The following is a 15,435-nucleotide window of genomic DNA, read 5'->3' as shown; positions in this document are numbered from 1 at the left end:
AGACAAACACAACGAGCTAGACAAGATCCCAGGCAGTGGGTGGCTAGGTCTAGAAAGCAGGTCCTTGAATCTGCCCAGAGCAGCGCTCTTTCTTCTAGACCCACTGAACATTCTAAGCTCCTTCAAATGGCAAAACATCAAATTTATAGTAAACAATTATTAACAAACCAATTGACCTACTTCACTTTGCATCTTTTGAGCCTCCTTTGAAGCTTGATAGGATGGTGTCTCAACAAATTCAAGCATTGCCTTTCCCTTATTTTTCTCATATTCTTCTTTGTATTTAACCTTCATTGGAAAAAGAAAAGCATATAAAAATCAAAAGCCCTTATGCAAACAAAGCAAAGTTAAAAAAAAATGTATGTTTAAAACTAATCATCTTGTTTTCTAAAATCATATTATTCTGGCCATTTAGGTTGATCACTGGGTTCCCTTTAGTTAATGACATACAAGGAAAGTAAACATAATATAAAATTTCTTAAGGGATAAAAGTAATTTAGAACAACTAATGTAGTTCTAGAACCTGTATAAGGTATTTTTTCAAATAGCTGGAATATATAGACATGTATCATATATATGGGGTTATTTATGTATATGCAAATGGCATACACATATAGGTAGCAGTTGTGAGACAGAGGTTGATCCCTGAGATCGCATTGGTAAATCAAAAACAAGAAAGAAAACATGGGTATGATTATCTATTTTTCTGTCAAAGAGAGGATGATGTCCTCCAGAGCTGCTGAATTTTTTCACAGACACTGAGTAAAACACTCACAGGCCTTTATATGATTTATTTCTATTTCACTATGCAATATTTAATATCATATTATGAATTATTTCAATTAGAGTCAGTCCTCATCTTCAGTTTATAAAATGAGTGATATTTTTTAATCTTCCATTAAAAAAATAATATGTAAGCCATCAGAGTGGCTGGCTTTTTAAGCAATATACTTTTTAAAATTAAACTCATAGAAAAGTTTTTATCATACTTCATTCAGAAATGCACTCTTGTTAAAATTTATATGTCTAATAATTATGAAATTATTTCTTAAGTTGTATTGTAATAGCGATAATATTAATGATAATTCAACCCCAGAAAAATTTTCTAACTTAGAAGTTTATGGAATAGGAAATATGACATACTTTAAAATACCTATTTGTAGATATAATTTTGTTGCAAAGAGTATGATAGAGTGATCAATAAAAGTATCAGAAGTATAATAGCATACACCATTAGGATAAAATTTTGTGAAATAAATAAGAAATATACGTGTGTGTGTACACACACACACACACACACACACACACATATATATATATATATTTTTTTTTTTTAATTTGAGACAGAGTCTCAGTCTGTCACCAGGCTAGAGTGCAATGGCATAGACTCAGCTCACTGTAACCTCTGCCTCCCAGGTTCAAGCAATTCTCCTGCCTCAGCCTCCCAAGTAGCTGAGATTACAGTGTGTACCACCACGCCCAGCTAATTTCTGTATTTTTAGTAGAGATGGGGTTTTGCCATGCTGGCCAGGCTGCTCTCAAACTCCTGATCTCATGATCCGCCCACCTCGGCCTCCCAAAGTGCTGGGATTACAGGCATGAGCCACTAGGCCCAGGCTGTTTTGTGTATTTTTAAAACCAATGAAGGTGAGTATCAAATTATTATGGACTTCACATTCCACAGAATATGTTTAAAAGAGTGATATAAAATTTTATCTTAACAGATGTTGGAACTGACATCTTTTGCAACTATTTAAGCTCAGAATTTAAAAAAAAATAGATAACTTCAAAATATGCTAACAAGAATATTTTTTAAAGCTTATTCAGGGGTTACCTAGAATTTCATATTAAAAAATTAATTAATAAACTAGTATTACCTTTTTAATAACACTTATAATTGAAATAAAAAATTATAATTAACCTTGCACCTGGAAAATTAATGTTACCACTCAAAATGACAAACCAGGACACGAGAAAAATTTAAATCATCACGTGGTTTGACCACGGTTTAATTTCTATCTTGTAACTTTTTAATTATGTGAAGTAATGGTTATTTTATAAAAAGCCTTTAGATTGAAATATGGTTCAAGATCCCCTAACCCCAAAACATACATAGCAAATGGTATTTGAGATTTTCAAAAGCAACGTTTTGTTCGTTTGTTTTGGTTTTTTTGTTTTGTTTTGTTTTTGTTTTTGAGATGGAGTCTAGCTCTGTCACCCAGGCTGGAGTGCAATGGCATAATCTCAGCTCACTGCAACCTCCACCTCTTGGGTTCAAGCAATTCTCCTGCCTCAGCCTCCTGAGTAGCGATTACAGGTGCCCAGTATGCCCAGCTACTTTTTGTATTTTTAGTAGAGACGAAGTTTTGCTGTGTTGGCCAGGCTGCTTTCTCAGGATTTATTCTTTTCTGCAGCTGTACGTTCTCAGTTAAGAAGCATGGCAGTAATTGGTGGGCCTCAGGATGGTTACGGGTTCCTGGCAGGGAGGGTGGGTGCCCAGCAAGTACATACCTGACTTTGGAGGATGGCATTGCCTTTATGGTGAAGGTGTTCCACAGCATCGGCATCAAAATGATACATTCCTTTGTTTTCCTCAAAGAGTTTTTTATATTCTCGCTAAAAAACAAAACATGAAAATAAATTTAGAATTAAAGAGACTGATTAGAGCAATCAATACTTAGAAATGCGAACTGCACAATACAAGCCACCAAGAGCTGCAAAGCTGCTGCCAAGACCCCATCTGCAGTTGGCTAGCAGGTAGGAGGTTTCTGACATGGAGGACGCAGACAATCCAAGACAGAGCCGCTCTAGGTCAGCATATGAAACACACAGAGAGACAGAGGACAGTTAATCGCAAACGTAATGTAAGGGATATTCACAACACCAGGGAGTGGAGACGGAAAGCTAGTGCTGGGACTCGTGTAAATAGGTAAAGTGGGGCAAAATAAAGGCAATTTGTCTTGCTCTTATCTTAGGACAGGAATATGTTTAATACTGTTGAACAGAAGAGAAGGAAAGGAAGAGCAGAAAAGAAACGCAGAGGCAAGGAATAAAGAGTCCTCTACAAAAAGACTACACCATGAAGAAGATTGAGGGTCACAGAGAAAATCTAAGAGAAATAATTCAACTAATTTTCCTAAAAGGAAAGGGTCAAAGGTGCCTGGAAGAGAAACTGAGAAATCTTGGAATAGTCAGTTGAGTTTTTAAGGTGAAGAAATTGAATGAAGGCTACTATTTAGATATACAGACAAAACGTTGAATTTGGAAGAGACTAAATTGAACAGGGATGCCAAGTTTGGCCAATGAAAGATGCTACATGTAACAGGCAGCAATATGACAAACATTGTTACATCAGCAACCTAAGTGCCCATCAACAGATGAATGAATAAAGAAAATGTGGTACATATCCACAATGGAATACTATTCAGCCACAAAAATGAATGAGAACCTGCCATTTGCAACAGCATAAATAGGACTGGAGGTCATTATGTTAAGTGAAATAAGCCAGGCACAGAAAAACAAATTTCACATGTTCTCACCCATATGTGGGAGCTAAAAGAGTGAGACCCCAGCTCTATAAAAAATAAAGAAATTAGGTTGGCATGGTGATGTGCACCTACAGCCCCAGCTACTTGAGAGGCTGAGCTTATGGAGATAGAGAGAATGACGGTTACCAGAGGCTGGAGGAGTGGTGGAAGAGGGGATAAAGTGGAGATGGTTAAGGGGTGCAAAAATACAGACAGAAAAAGTAAGATCTAGTATTCAACGGCACAATAGGGTGACCATCGTTAACAATAATTTATTGTACACTTTAAAATAACTAAGAGTAGAATTGAAATATTCCTAACAGAAAGAAATGAGAAATGCATGATCTGATGGATACCTCAATTATCCTCATTTGATCATTACACACTGTATGCCTGTATCAAAACATTACATTTACCCCATAAATATATACAACCATTATGTATCAATCACAATCATAAATTAGAAAAATTTTTAAATATTTCGTGATTTCTATCACTGGAGATTGGATGCTTAGTTATTTTGCATTATTTGGAAAAGACCTTTAGAAGTAAATGGTAACTCTTAAAGACTCAAGACTACAGAGACTTAAGAAGCTAAAGATAGTTGCTTATTAGGCAATGGGGGTGCCAGTAAAAATGGCACTAGAGTGGAGGGATACAAAAACAGTATTTGAAAGGGAGCAGAAAAGAGCTGGCCATAAGGAAACTTACATTTCAGTCTTAGGTTATACTCCAGGGATTTCAGAATGAAAGAGGAAGAAAGCCCAGTGCTACGAATGGAACAGATGTCCAAGTGGCCTGCCACACGAGAGCTGCTCTTTCATGTGGTACAAAGCAATAGTCCCCAGAGGGAGCCTGGCCTCAAGTGCTTCCAGTCAAACAGGGAGCTGCGATATATGTTCCCCCAGACACTAACCAGAATAAAATGAGGGAGGAAAGCCCAAGGAAGGTCATGAAAATGTTCACATAGTACTTTTTTCTTGGACAAGGTCTAGCTCTGTCACCCAGGCTGGAGTGCAGTGGAGTGATCATGGCTCACTGCAGCCTTGACCTCCTGGGCTCAAGCAATCTTCCCACCTCAGCCTCCCAAGTAGCTGGGGCTTAGATGCATGTCACCATATCCAGCTAATTTCTTTATTTTTTGTAGAGCTGGGGTCCCACTATGTTGCCCACATTGGTCTCAAACTCATGGCCTCAAGCCATCCTCCTGCCTTGGCCTCCCAAAATGCTGGGATTACAGGCATGAGCTACTGCGTCCAGCCCATGAAGTACACCTTGTTTGAGGGAAAAAAGTTACAAATTTTGGCTTCTCTAATCTTTTTTTAAAAAGCCTTTATTTTTAACCAGTTTTTTTAAAAAAGATAATATGGAAAGAAAGATAATATACATAGAGATTTTATAATTTAAGTTATTTTGAAATATGTATTTATAAAATAATCATGAATGTAACATAGTCCAGCTACAACATAGTCCATTACTGAGTTAAAATCCACAGCAAATAAAGACTAGGATATTATTATATATAAAATAATGACTATATGCTGAAAAATTCAGTAAATATTGTTCCCAACACAATTATCCATTTTAGTTACAAAGAATTTTTAAAACTCCTATTTAAGAGAAAAACAAAATAAAAAACAAGGAAAACTAATTTGAATTAAGATCTGCAAAAGAACTTGGAATACGTGTCTTTCCTTATGTAACAGTCTCTGTTGCCTCCTAGTGGGAGATACACAGAGTAACACAAAATATGTATTTTTTAATTTATGTAAAGTTATAAAGAAATGAATACTACGAAAGTCCATTTTCCAGGGGAAAATGTTTCCCAAAACTTTAATTAGAATGGTTTTACTCACTAATTAAGGCACTCATATCACTCTATAGAGTTCAGGTTAAAATAAAAGTAATTCTGATGTTGCTAAAGACATCTGGGGGTCTTTAAAACAACAGCTACTTATATCAAATGGATACTTTTGGCAGAATATCTTTATTGGGTAATCTTATTGAATCTTTTAATAAAGTAAGTTGCTTTATAAATTGATAAAATTCCATTTTTTTACATTAAAATTTTAAAGTAGGCTATTCTTTGTTTCTTCACAAGTACTAGATAAAGGAGGCCATTCTAATATATAAATTTGAGCATATGTATACAACTTTATACAATGTATGTTTATACAATGTATATAACTTTATACAATGTATACAACTTTATACAATGTATTCCTTTATACAATGTATACGTTTATACAATGTCTACAACTTCATACAATGTATACTTATTTAGACAATGTATACAACTTTGTAAGTAGACACTTCAAAGGAGCACATTTTTTAAGTCTTAAACTTTCTCTCCCATGCAGCAGTCATTCAATCACAATTTGTGTACCGAGAGGAGAAAAAGAAATCTGTAATCTAGGCAAAAGCACCACCTAAATGAAGATCTAAACGTTATAAATGATATATCAAATATGTGTAACATACGACTTTCTGAGTTTTCTCTGTTGAAGAGATGATAGAAACAATTTATATTAGACTGTGATTTTTTTCCACCATTATTACAAAATAAAGGTCAATGTTCTTGAAAAGAAATATTGCATAGGAGTGGCATACTTTCTTCCAGTCACCAAATGTTTAAATTACCACTATCATCTTTTTATTGGCTTATTTGCACATGAATCCCCATGTCCCTAGGAAATTTAAGCTAAGTATGGCTAGAGAAAGGTCAAGGGCAAATGCCACTGCAATAATCAAAACTGGATGTCAGAGAATGAATGTGAAGAAAGCAGGGGGCTCAGGGAATAGAAATATATCAATTTTAGGAGCATATCTATGAGTCGTGGTGAAAAAAGACAAACAGACACTCAAAAAATAGAGGAATGTATAAAGAGGTGTGGGAATAAACACTGAAGTGCAAGCCAACATGATGGAAATGTGCTGGAACTGGGTGCCAATTCTGGGCTCACCAAATAATCCTCTAGCCTCTATTCCCTGTTCAACAGCCTGGAAACAGTAATGTACTGCTTTTCATCCAAGGACCAATCATTAAAGAAAAAAATAAACTTATATTTATTTTATTTATAATTATTTAACTTTTTATTTATTTATTTTTTTTGAGACAGAGTCTTCCTCTTGCCTAGGCTGGAACACAATGGTGCCATCTCAGCTCACTGAAACCTCCCAGGTTCAAGTCATTCTCCTGTCTCAGCCTCCTGAGTACCTGGGGTTACAGACAGCCACCACCACACCCAGCTAATTTTTGTATTTTTAGTAGAGATGGGGTTTCACTGTGTTGGACTGGCTAGTCTTGAATTTCTGGCCTCAAGTGATCCACCCACCTCGGCCTCCCAAAGTGCTGGGATTACAGGGATGAGCCACCATTCCCAGCCAGAAAAAAATAAATAAATAAACTTTATTATTTATTTATTTTGAGATGGAGTCTCGTTCTGTCACCCAGGCTGGAGTGCAGTGGTGCAATCTTGGCTCACTGCAACTATCACCTTCCAGGTTCAAGCGATTCTCCTGCCTCAGCCTCCTGAGTAGGATGTGCATGCCACCACACTCAGCTAATTTTTATATTTTTAGTAGAGATGGGGTTTACCATGTTAGTCAGGCTGGTCTTGAACTCCTGACCTTGTAATCTGCTTGCCTCGGCCTCCCAAAGTGCTGGAATTACAGGTGTGAGCCACCATGCCCAGCCAAAAATAAACTTTAAAAAACTCTGTATGAATTACTTGCACGCATAATAGCATTAAGGAAGGAAGACAGTGGCAGTGGTATTCCAGAAAGGAGGCTTACAAAATAATAAACATAACATTTCAAAGCACTAAAGCCAAGTATAGATTATTTCTAAAAACGACCTGAAGGTGTATCTCATTATTTAACTGTCTAGAAACCAAGTTTTGCCTATAGAGTTTTAAGTCCAGGCACATCAAGTGAAGACAACTTTCTTCATTTTTTCTCATGCCTTAGCCAACATATATTTCTGCATCTGACCTATGTTTGGCCCAAAGCAGATATTCAATAAATTATGAATAATTTTGAGTGAGACTGTGATTATTAAAATAGGCATGAAAATAATTTATGGTCAAATAAAAGCTCATTGCCACCATGGGCCATCCTGAGAAGTACAAAATGGAGCCACATGTGACCCAGGGTTATCAGTTACAACAGCCTGCGAAGTCAGGGTTCCGATGTACTATGGGTTGAAACAGCAACCAGGACAGTGAGAGTCCTGCAGGACTGACCACGTGGGCAGTGTGCCCAGATATTTTCATTAAGACATGAAGAAGAACCCACCCTTCTCTCCTGGTTGCCTTGACTGAGAACATGGAAACCATGACAAGACTAAAAGCAATGTGTCAGTGTAATATAAATGCAGTTAGGAATTATTTTCAGAGAAAATACAGTTTAAGACAATTTTTCTTGCTACTGAAGGCATACTAAATACAAGACACTCTGGTCTGACCCGCATAAAATAAAATATCCCCGACCTGAGAGCCTGAACTTCAAGTGGCTTTAATCTAACACAGATGATGAAAAGGAAAGAAGAACAATAGAAAGATCACTTGCGTAAACACTGAAATACAGTGGTACACACCAGACACCGGAGAGCTACCAAGAACCTCCTCTACAAAGTGACAACTCTGGTGGGATTTCTACAAGCAGAGAACTATTTGTCAATGAGTTAGTTATTGAGGGAGGAGTGAGGCACAGGCCCTCTAAGGAAGCAGGTGAGCACATGAACGCTGCAGGCATATTGGCTTCTTGGAGCCACGAGGCTTCTACAGTTGCCATTAGATGACCCACTTACGCCACTGAGCATTTTGCTGGCTTTCAAAACATGGTCTAAAAACAACAAATTTGGGAGATCTGAAACTGGATCATGCATATTTTGAATGTCTTTCTTGTATTTCACCTATGAAAATAACATGGAACAAAATACCATCTAAGAGAAGAAAATATGCTTTTGCATTATTGCATTTTTGATACAAGTAGTACTATTTACTGGTAAATTGACAGACGAATTTACAAGGAGCCACTAGATGGTGCTGATTTACTATCGAATGAGTTTTTAAAAGTTATTTCTATATGGGCTTGAAAATACTTGAATAATTCCTTTTGTTGTTTACATATTCAGAAAGGGTGATGCTAACAGAATAAAGCAATTTTCAAGGTAACTCTGGTTTCAAAAAATAAAGAAAACAGCCCACTTTATTCTTTAGAAATTACTACAGTATTTCAATTATGCTTTGTGGAGATCTTAGGATTTCAATGTTTTCCCTCCAATCGACACAGACTTTTTTAAAGCAACTTTCTGAAAATATAATACTAGTAATAATATAACATTGATAGCAAACATACCACACACTATGTGCTACTTTTCTAAAACCCTTTATATGTATTAAGAATTGAATCTCTACAATAACCTCTTTATTAAGCAGGTACTTTAAGTAGCCCCATTTTACAGATTAGAAAATGGAGGCACTGAAAGACAAAGACATAGTAATATGTGATGAAACAGGATTTCAATCTAAGCACTCTGACTCCAAACCTTTAGCTTTCAGCACTATGTTCTAGGTCCTTTTAAGTATATTTCATCTCTATTTCTTTTATGTTTGTACACACATGCAGAATAATCAGATAAAAAAGAGAAATCATTCTGCTATTCCCAGTGGTCACAAAAGACAGAAACACCCATTTCAATTGCTAGAAACAAACAAAAGCTGGTTGTTGAATACAAATAGTAATACCTTATAAACATTAACTAAAGCAAGATAAACCAAGGCCCAAAGAGACAATGGGAGTCGAAGGGTTTAAATTATCTAACAAAGCAACAGATCAATAATACATAATTTTTATACTCAAAAAGCAAATCTAAATTATTTTCAACTATAGCAAAGTAATCAATTTTTTCGATGTTGCTGTTTTTATACTCTACCAAGACAGAGTATAAAACAAGATTCTAACAAGATTTTAAAACATTTCTTGTAAAATTTTTATTTTTAAAAACATGGAATGAAAACAAATCATATAAGGAATTATTTCACAGCATTTACAGGTAAAAAATAAACTGTAAGCCACTACAAGTAAAATTTCTAAAAATTTCTTTATATGATAAATTACCATGTGCCAGGCAGTACTTTACAATAAACTCAATTTCATCACTGTAATTACATGAGGTAACTATTGTCCTAACCACTAATTTGTGGTAATACAGACCACTTCTCTGCAAAATTCTATAATCTATTTCTACTCTTGAGCAGATATAATAACTTCATTCTCAATACTATTCCTACTTAACTAATTAGTAATCAGTAACCATTAAAAATTAATTACAATAATATATTTCTCTCAGAAAAAGCTTTAGAAAAATATGCTTCAGGTTCAACTACAAATTGCCTGGAAGCTACATTATTTTGACTAAGTATTGGTAATTACAACACAGTTGATTCTAAAAAAAAAAAAAAAAAAAAAAAAAAAATCAAAAGATATTGAAAATAACTTTCTGTGAATTATAACTTACATTGCTTGCCAATGTAGCAGCAAGCTGATTCTGCCTAAAAGCAGCACTTTCAAGAGGATTGTAATGATGTTTCTTATCCTTCATTTCATTTTCAAATTTTTCTTTGTATTTAATCTGTTACAAAAGAAAAGATAAATAGTACATGTATCTTTACATTTAAAAGTAACACATTTGATTTTCACATAGGTAAAATAAATGCTATCTTAAAAATGAATGGTTGCAAAGTTTAAACTCCTGGTATCCAACCCCTCTATAAAGCTTAATTAGGCATAAAAGTTAAAAAAAAAAAAAAAAAGCTCTACTTGGACATTGATCACAAATGCAATTAGGCATGAACTCAAATCCTATGAATGAGAATTACTCACTAAAATATCAAGATTTTTAAATGTCAGTTTTCACTTCTGCATTTCTGTAATCTACGATCAGCTGGAAACCTAGACCACAAATGTCTTAAGGTCTACCACATTTAGAAAATAGATTCTAGGCCCCAGAATTTAAATATAAATTTTCCTAAAGGAATGATTTCAAATAAAGAGCATGGTATGTACCACGGTTTTTCTCAACATTTCCTATACTTCATTTGCTCAAACATTTAATTTTAGGAATTGCACTTTCTGAGATGTCCTGGGTCTATTTAATATCAATTTAAAACTTTCTCTGCTTTAACTCCACAATTTGTTCAGCAAGAAAACCATCTCCAATATTCACTCTAAATTGCTTTTCTCTTTTTAAAGGACTCTTAGAATAACCAAAAAAGGATTATCAACTTACTTGGTAGAACTATCTATTTCTCCATATATAGAGAAATATGTGAATTCATGTTATAACTATTAGAATATAAACACAAGTTCATTTAAAAAACAAACAAACAAAACCCTAGCTACTCATGCCACACTCCCTTTAACTCACTGTAGCCAGGAAAAGGTGTACTGATTTTACAGGTCAAAGTAGGCTGTTTTGTTCTCTTACGACATTTTGCTGACGTAATAACTTTTACAATGCTTTGTTTTCTTACAACATTCTGATAATGCACCTTTATTCATACATCTAAAGGCTCTGCCTTGCAGAAGACTTTATTAAAAAGCAATTTGGGATGGCTCTCATCATGTATTTTAATCAGGCATGCATAGAGTGATGGCCTCCTTCAGGGACACTTGTCTGGTACCCATGAGAGAGAGCTAGAGAAAATCTTGGTGGTGAAATACAGCATTTGGGAAATATATTGAGATGGTTTACAGGAAATATTTTCTGTTGTGGTTTCATCTGATAATAACAACTTTCTGATATTCACAGTATCTTCTAAATTTAAGTAATTGGAAAGATCTCTTAAAACAAAAAACTGATTTTTTATTGTTTTATGTCTTGAAATCAAGGACAAAATTATGGATGAAATAAATTTAGATTTCCTTCAGTACTTTATACAGTAGCTGGCACAAAATCAATGATTCACCCTACCTGGTCCTCCCCTAAATATACAGCCTTACTCTTTTTGCCCTCTTCACCCTTCTGCTACATTTTTACCATATTTCAGTCACTGGTTCTCTCTCTCCTAAGTTTGTGGTGCCTAAACGATATTCGCTCAACAAAGATGGTGGACTCTTTGACGGCCTTCCACTGGAGTGACACTTCTGACTCAGCCAGATTCACTAACACTGTATTAGCTAAATGGCAAAAGTAGGTTATGTGATCTTTGCACACAGAGAGCCCATCATACTGTTTCTGCAAACTCTGAGGTTTCCAGCATAATTACACTAGAGTATTTGAAAATAATACTGGCAAATTCCTTTCTTGTAATTAAACCTTGCATTTTCTCTTCCAAGTAAATGTAGAGACACCCCTTCCTCAACTTATGATGGGGTTGCATCTCAATAAACACACCATAAGTTAAAAATATTTTAAGTAAAAAAATGTACCAAATACACCTAACCTACCAAACGTCACAGCTTAGCCTGGCCTACCTTAAACATGCTTAGAACAATTACCTTAGCCTACAGCTAGGCAAAGTCACCTAATACCAAGCCTGCTTTGCACATGTTGAATATCTCACATAATTTATTGAACGCTGTAATGAAAGTGAAAAGCAGAATCGTTATATGGGTACTTGAAGTACGGTTTCCACTAAGTATGTACCACTTCCATGACATGGTAAGGTTAAACAATCTTAAATTGAACCACTAGAAGTCAGGGACCATGTACACATTTCTAAGAAACAATAATCACTCTGTTATTCCCGTACTTATATTAAATGTAATTAATAATAAGCAATCCGTTGTGAAATTCATCTGTTCGAACATTCACTACAGTGAGTGATTCGATTCAAGATGCCTAAGGAACAAAAACCCAAGTTTCCCTCATTAACCACAAAGTAAAATAACTGCATTATATTTAAAAAAATGCATGGACCAGACACCAACACCCAATTGTTCCTAACTTCACTCTTTCTGTAAGGAATGCAGATAAAATGAACTAAGAAGATAACCTAATAGTTGAAGTGAGTCACATCATGTTCACTCACTAACTATACAGACACACTCAACATTCTACTGTATTTTCAACCTACAGTTCACACATCTGTCTGTCTACCTCCTCATGCAGGCTTGCATCTTCTGAGACATGCAGGAAATGCTCTTCCTTGACTATAAATTGTTATTCAACCATGGAACAAAGCATAACCCTTTCAGTTTTAAGATCATTTGAGAAAGGGAGGAACAGGTATTAGAGTGCCTTTGCCATGGTTTTAAGACACAATGTTGCTCCTTATACCTACATCAATTATTCTGGGAACAAATGAAGTTACTCCACATGACTGGTTTTATTTACATAATGACTAGTGTGGCTAGTGGTCCTATTATTTATCGCCTTTGTTTTTATTAATTTTTTTATTTTTAATCTTTGTGGGTACATACTAGGTGTATATATTTATGGGGTACATGAGATGTTTTGATACAGGCATGACATGCATAATAATTACATCATGGAGATATCAACTTTAAAAAAAAAATACTGTATAGGTATACAGGATCAAACTTCTAGACTTTTTTAAAGAATTATAAGAGGCTTAGCAAGATTTTCAGAGGCTCACACTTGGAGAAAACACTGGTACTGTTAACCTACAATGACAGCACTGTAGATCCTCACAACTGTGCATCTTCTTATATAAAGAAATGAGAAATTACATCTGCATATCTTCATATGAAGATCCAGATCCTCATAACTGCACCTGGATACGTGTGAAGTCTAATGTGCAAACCCAGAACTTTACACTGACATCACCTGTGGCTCAGACTCACAAAGAGCCAGCAAAGGCACAAAAAAGCAGACCCTGAATGAAGGTGTTTCATCATAGCCACATAAACACATTTTAGCAAAGAAACAGTTTGATAAGTGTACCTTAATTATCATTGAAAATGAAAAGAAGGCCAGGCACAGTGGCTCACACTTGTAATCCCAGTATTTTAGGAGGCCAAGGTGCATGGATTACCTGAGGACAGGAGTTTGAGACCCAGCCTGGCCAACATGGTGAAACCCCATCTCTACTAAAAATACAAAAATTAGCTAGGAGTGGTGGTGCAAGCCTGTAATCCTAGCTACTCGAGAGGCCAAAGCAGGAGAATTGCTTGAACCCGGGAGGCAGAGGTTGCAGTAAGCCAAGATCATGCCACTGCACTCCAACCTGGGAAACAAGAGCAAGACTCCGTCTCAAAAAAGAAAGAAAAAAGAAAGAAAAAGAAAGAAAGAAAGAGAAAGAAGGAAAGAAAGAAAAAGGAAGGAAGGAAGGAAGAAAAAGAAAGAAAGAAAGAAAGAAAGAAAGAAAGAAAGAAAGAAAGAAAGAAAGAAAGAAAGAAAGAAAGAAAGAAAGAAAGAAAGGTAAGCAAATAACACAATACCGCATATCTGTAGACATCAATTCCCAGCAATCTTGGATGAAATTAAAGCTATCAAGGAAGACAGGATAAACAGATTTTTACACAGAACTCACCATAAAACCAAGACTATCTTTAAGTCTTAATTTTACACAATATAATATTTCTGCTCTTATTTTCCTTGCAAAATAACATCATACTGACTTTGCACCAAACGTTATTGATCCAGAGAATATTGGTTTAATCAGGCTTTATACATCTATTGGCAGCCTAATCTGTGTTTTCCCTTAATAGTGGATCAAAGGCACATGAGCCCTGTCTCCATGGAGCCTGCCTCGAGGGAAGTGAAATAGATTTCTAAAACACACACATACATGTATACATTATACAACTACTACAAACTGTGTCAAGAACTGTGAAGAAGAGCAGAGAATAAAGGGGAGGAGAGCAACGAGTCAGGAACATGACATTTGAGCTGATACTTGGATGTGACGCCACAGGTGGAGGGAGTGCTTGCCAGAAAGGGAGAATGGTAGATTCTCCAAACCAACTAATACCCCTTGCAATTTAAGGCCACTGTTTATTACTAAATTTTCATGGCAATTTATAATGTGATTTTTAGGTTTAAAACCCACTCTTATCAATGTATTAATGCAATCTTAGAACAATGCTACTTATTATAAACACATAGCTTTTCCTTGAGATTGTAAAACTGAACAAGGAATCTATTCCTCATGTAGACAAATTCTAAGTAATAAGATGATCAATGGATATATTAATGAATAAACTATTCTTAGAATTTTTTAAGTCAATAAATTCAACAGTTACTGTACTTACATTTGAGTTACATATGTACCAATCCCTTCATCTTGGCCCTGGAGATTTGTGCTTTAGTTTTTTTATTGATTTTTTTAATAACCTGGCCATAATTTTAGGTATATTACAAATTTTAAAAAGGGAAAGTTTACAACTATGGGAGCAAAACTATCGTAGAAGTTAACATAAGAAGGGTTTGGTATGTGTTTCCATTACCTTTTCTGGGTAAAATCCCACAGAGCTCAATTTACAGATCAAATGTGAGACTCCTGCCCATTCACTCACTGTTCCCATCTTTTCATCAGACAGGTCTTATCCCTGCATACCTTGAACGTTGGCTTGTCATTGCCTTCTCTATCACAATGCTCCTGGTGCTCTGGTGCTCTTTTCCTCCCTGCATTCTATCCACCCCCATCTCCCTGCTTATTAAATCCCTACATCATTTGCCTTCTACGTATTTATGCACCTTTGTCATTAGTTTAGGAGCAAGCTAAAAACCTTAATGCTGTCAATTAAAATAAGAAATTAAACTTTCTGCCTGAATTTCTTTTATAATTGATACCTGAAAATACAAATGGAATATACTGAGTTCATTCCAGAATTCCCATTATTTATTTTCCCAGCTTTTCTCTTTTTTGATGAGTTTATACAGCTTATAAAATCTTACATGACATAAAAAAATAAACATGATAGCTATAATGTAACT

At 35.3% G+C, this 15,435-nt stretch overlaps 1 protein-coding gene across 15 annotated transcripts in view; it reads right to left on the bottom strand.

Moving 5' to 3' along the window:
- The window catches only part of NEBL (nebulette), a 371,607-nt gene that overhangs the window by 65,519 nt on the left and 290,653 nt on the right, over positions 1-15,435 (bottom strand). For 11 of the 15 annotated variants that reach the window (XR_010339481.1, XM_021666830.2, XM_064368376.1 and 8 more), the window contains 4 exons: positions 10,051-10,164; positions 8,338-8,442; positions 2,512-2,616; positions 181-288 (listed from right to left, as the gene is read on the bottom strand). The exons of 2 other annotated variants lie outside the window; for them this stretch is intronic. Coding sequence is in view for 12 of the 13 variants with exons in the window: in XM_021666830.2 (XP_021522505.1) it covers positions 181-288; positions 2,512-2,616; positions 8,338-8,442; positions 10,051-10,164 (432 nt within the window). In the remaining variant the exon portion in view is untranslated. The remainder of the gene's footprint in view (positions 1-180; positions 289-2,511; positions 2,617-8,337; positions 8,443-10,050; positions 10,165-15,435) is intronic. 2 more of the 15 variants (XM_021666758.2, XM_021666798.2) reach the window with 2 other exon arrangements.

Source organism: Aotus nancymaae, unplaced genomic scaffold, assembly GCF_030222135.1.
Source record: "Aotus nancymaae isolate 86718 unplaced genomic scaffold, 86718_ANA_hifiasm-v0.15.2.pri h1tg000077l, whole genome shotgun sequence".
Classification (NCBI taxonomy): domain Eukaryota; kingdom Metazoa; phylum Chordata; class Mammalia; order Primates; family Aotidae; genus Aotus; species Aotus nancymaae.
This window is presented reverse-complemented; position numbering and strand designations above follow the sequence as displayed.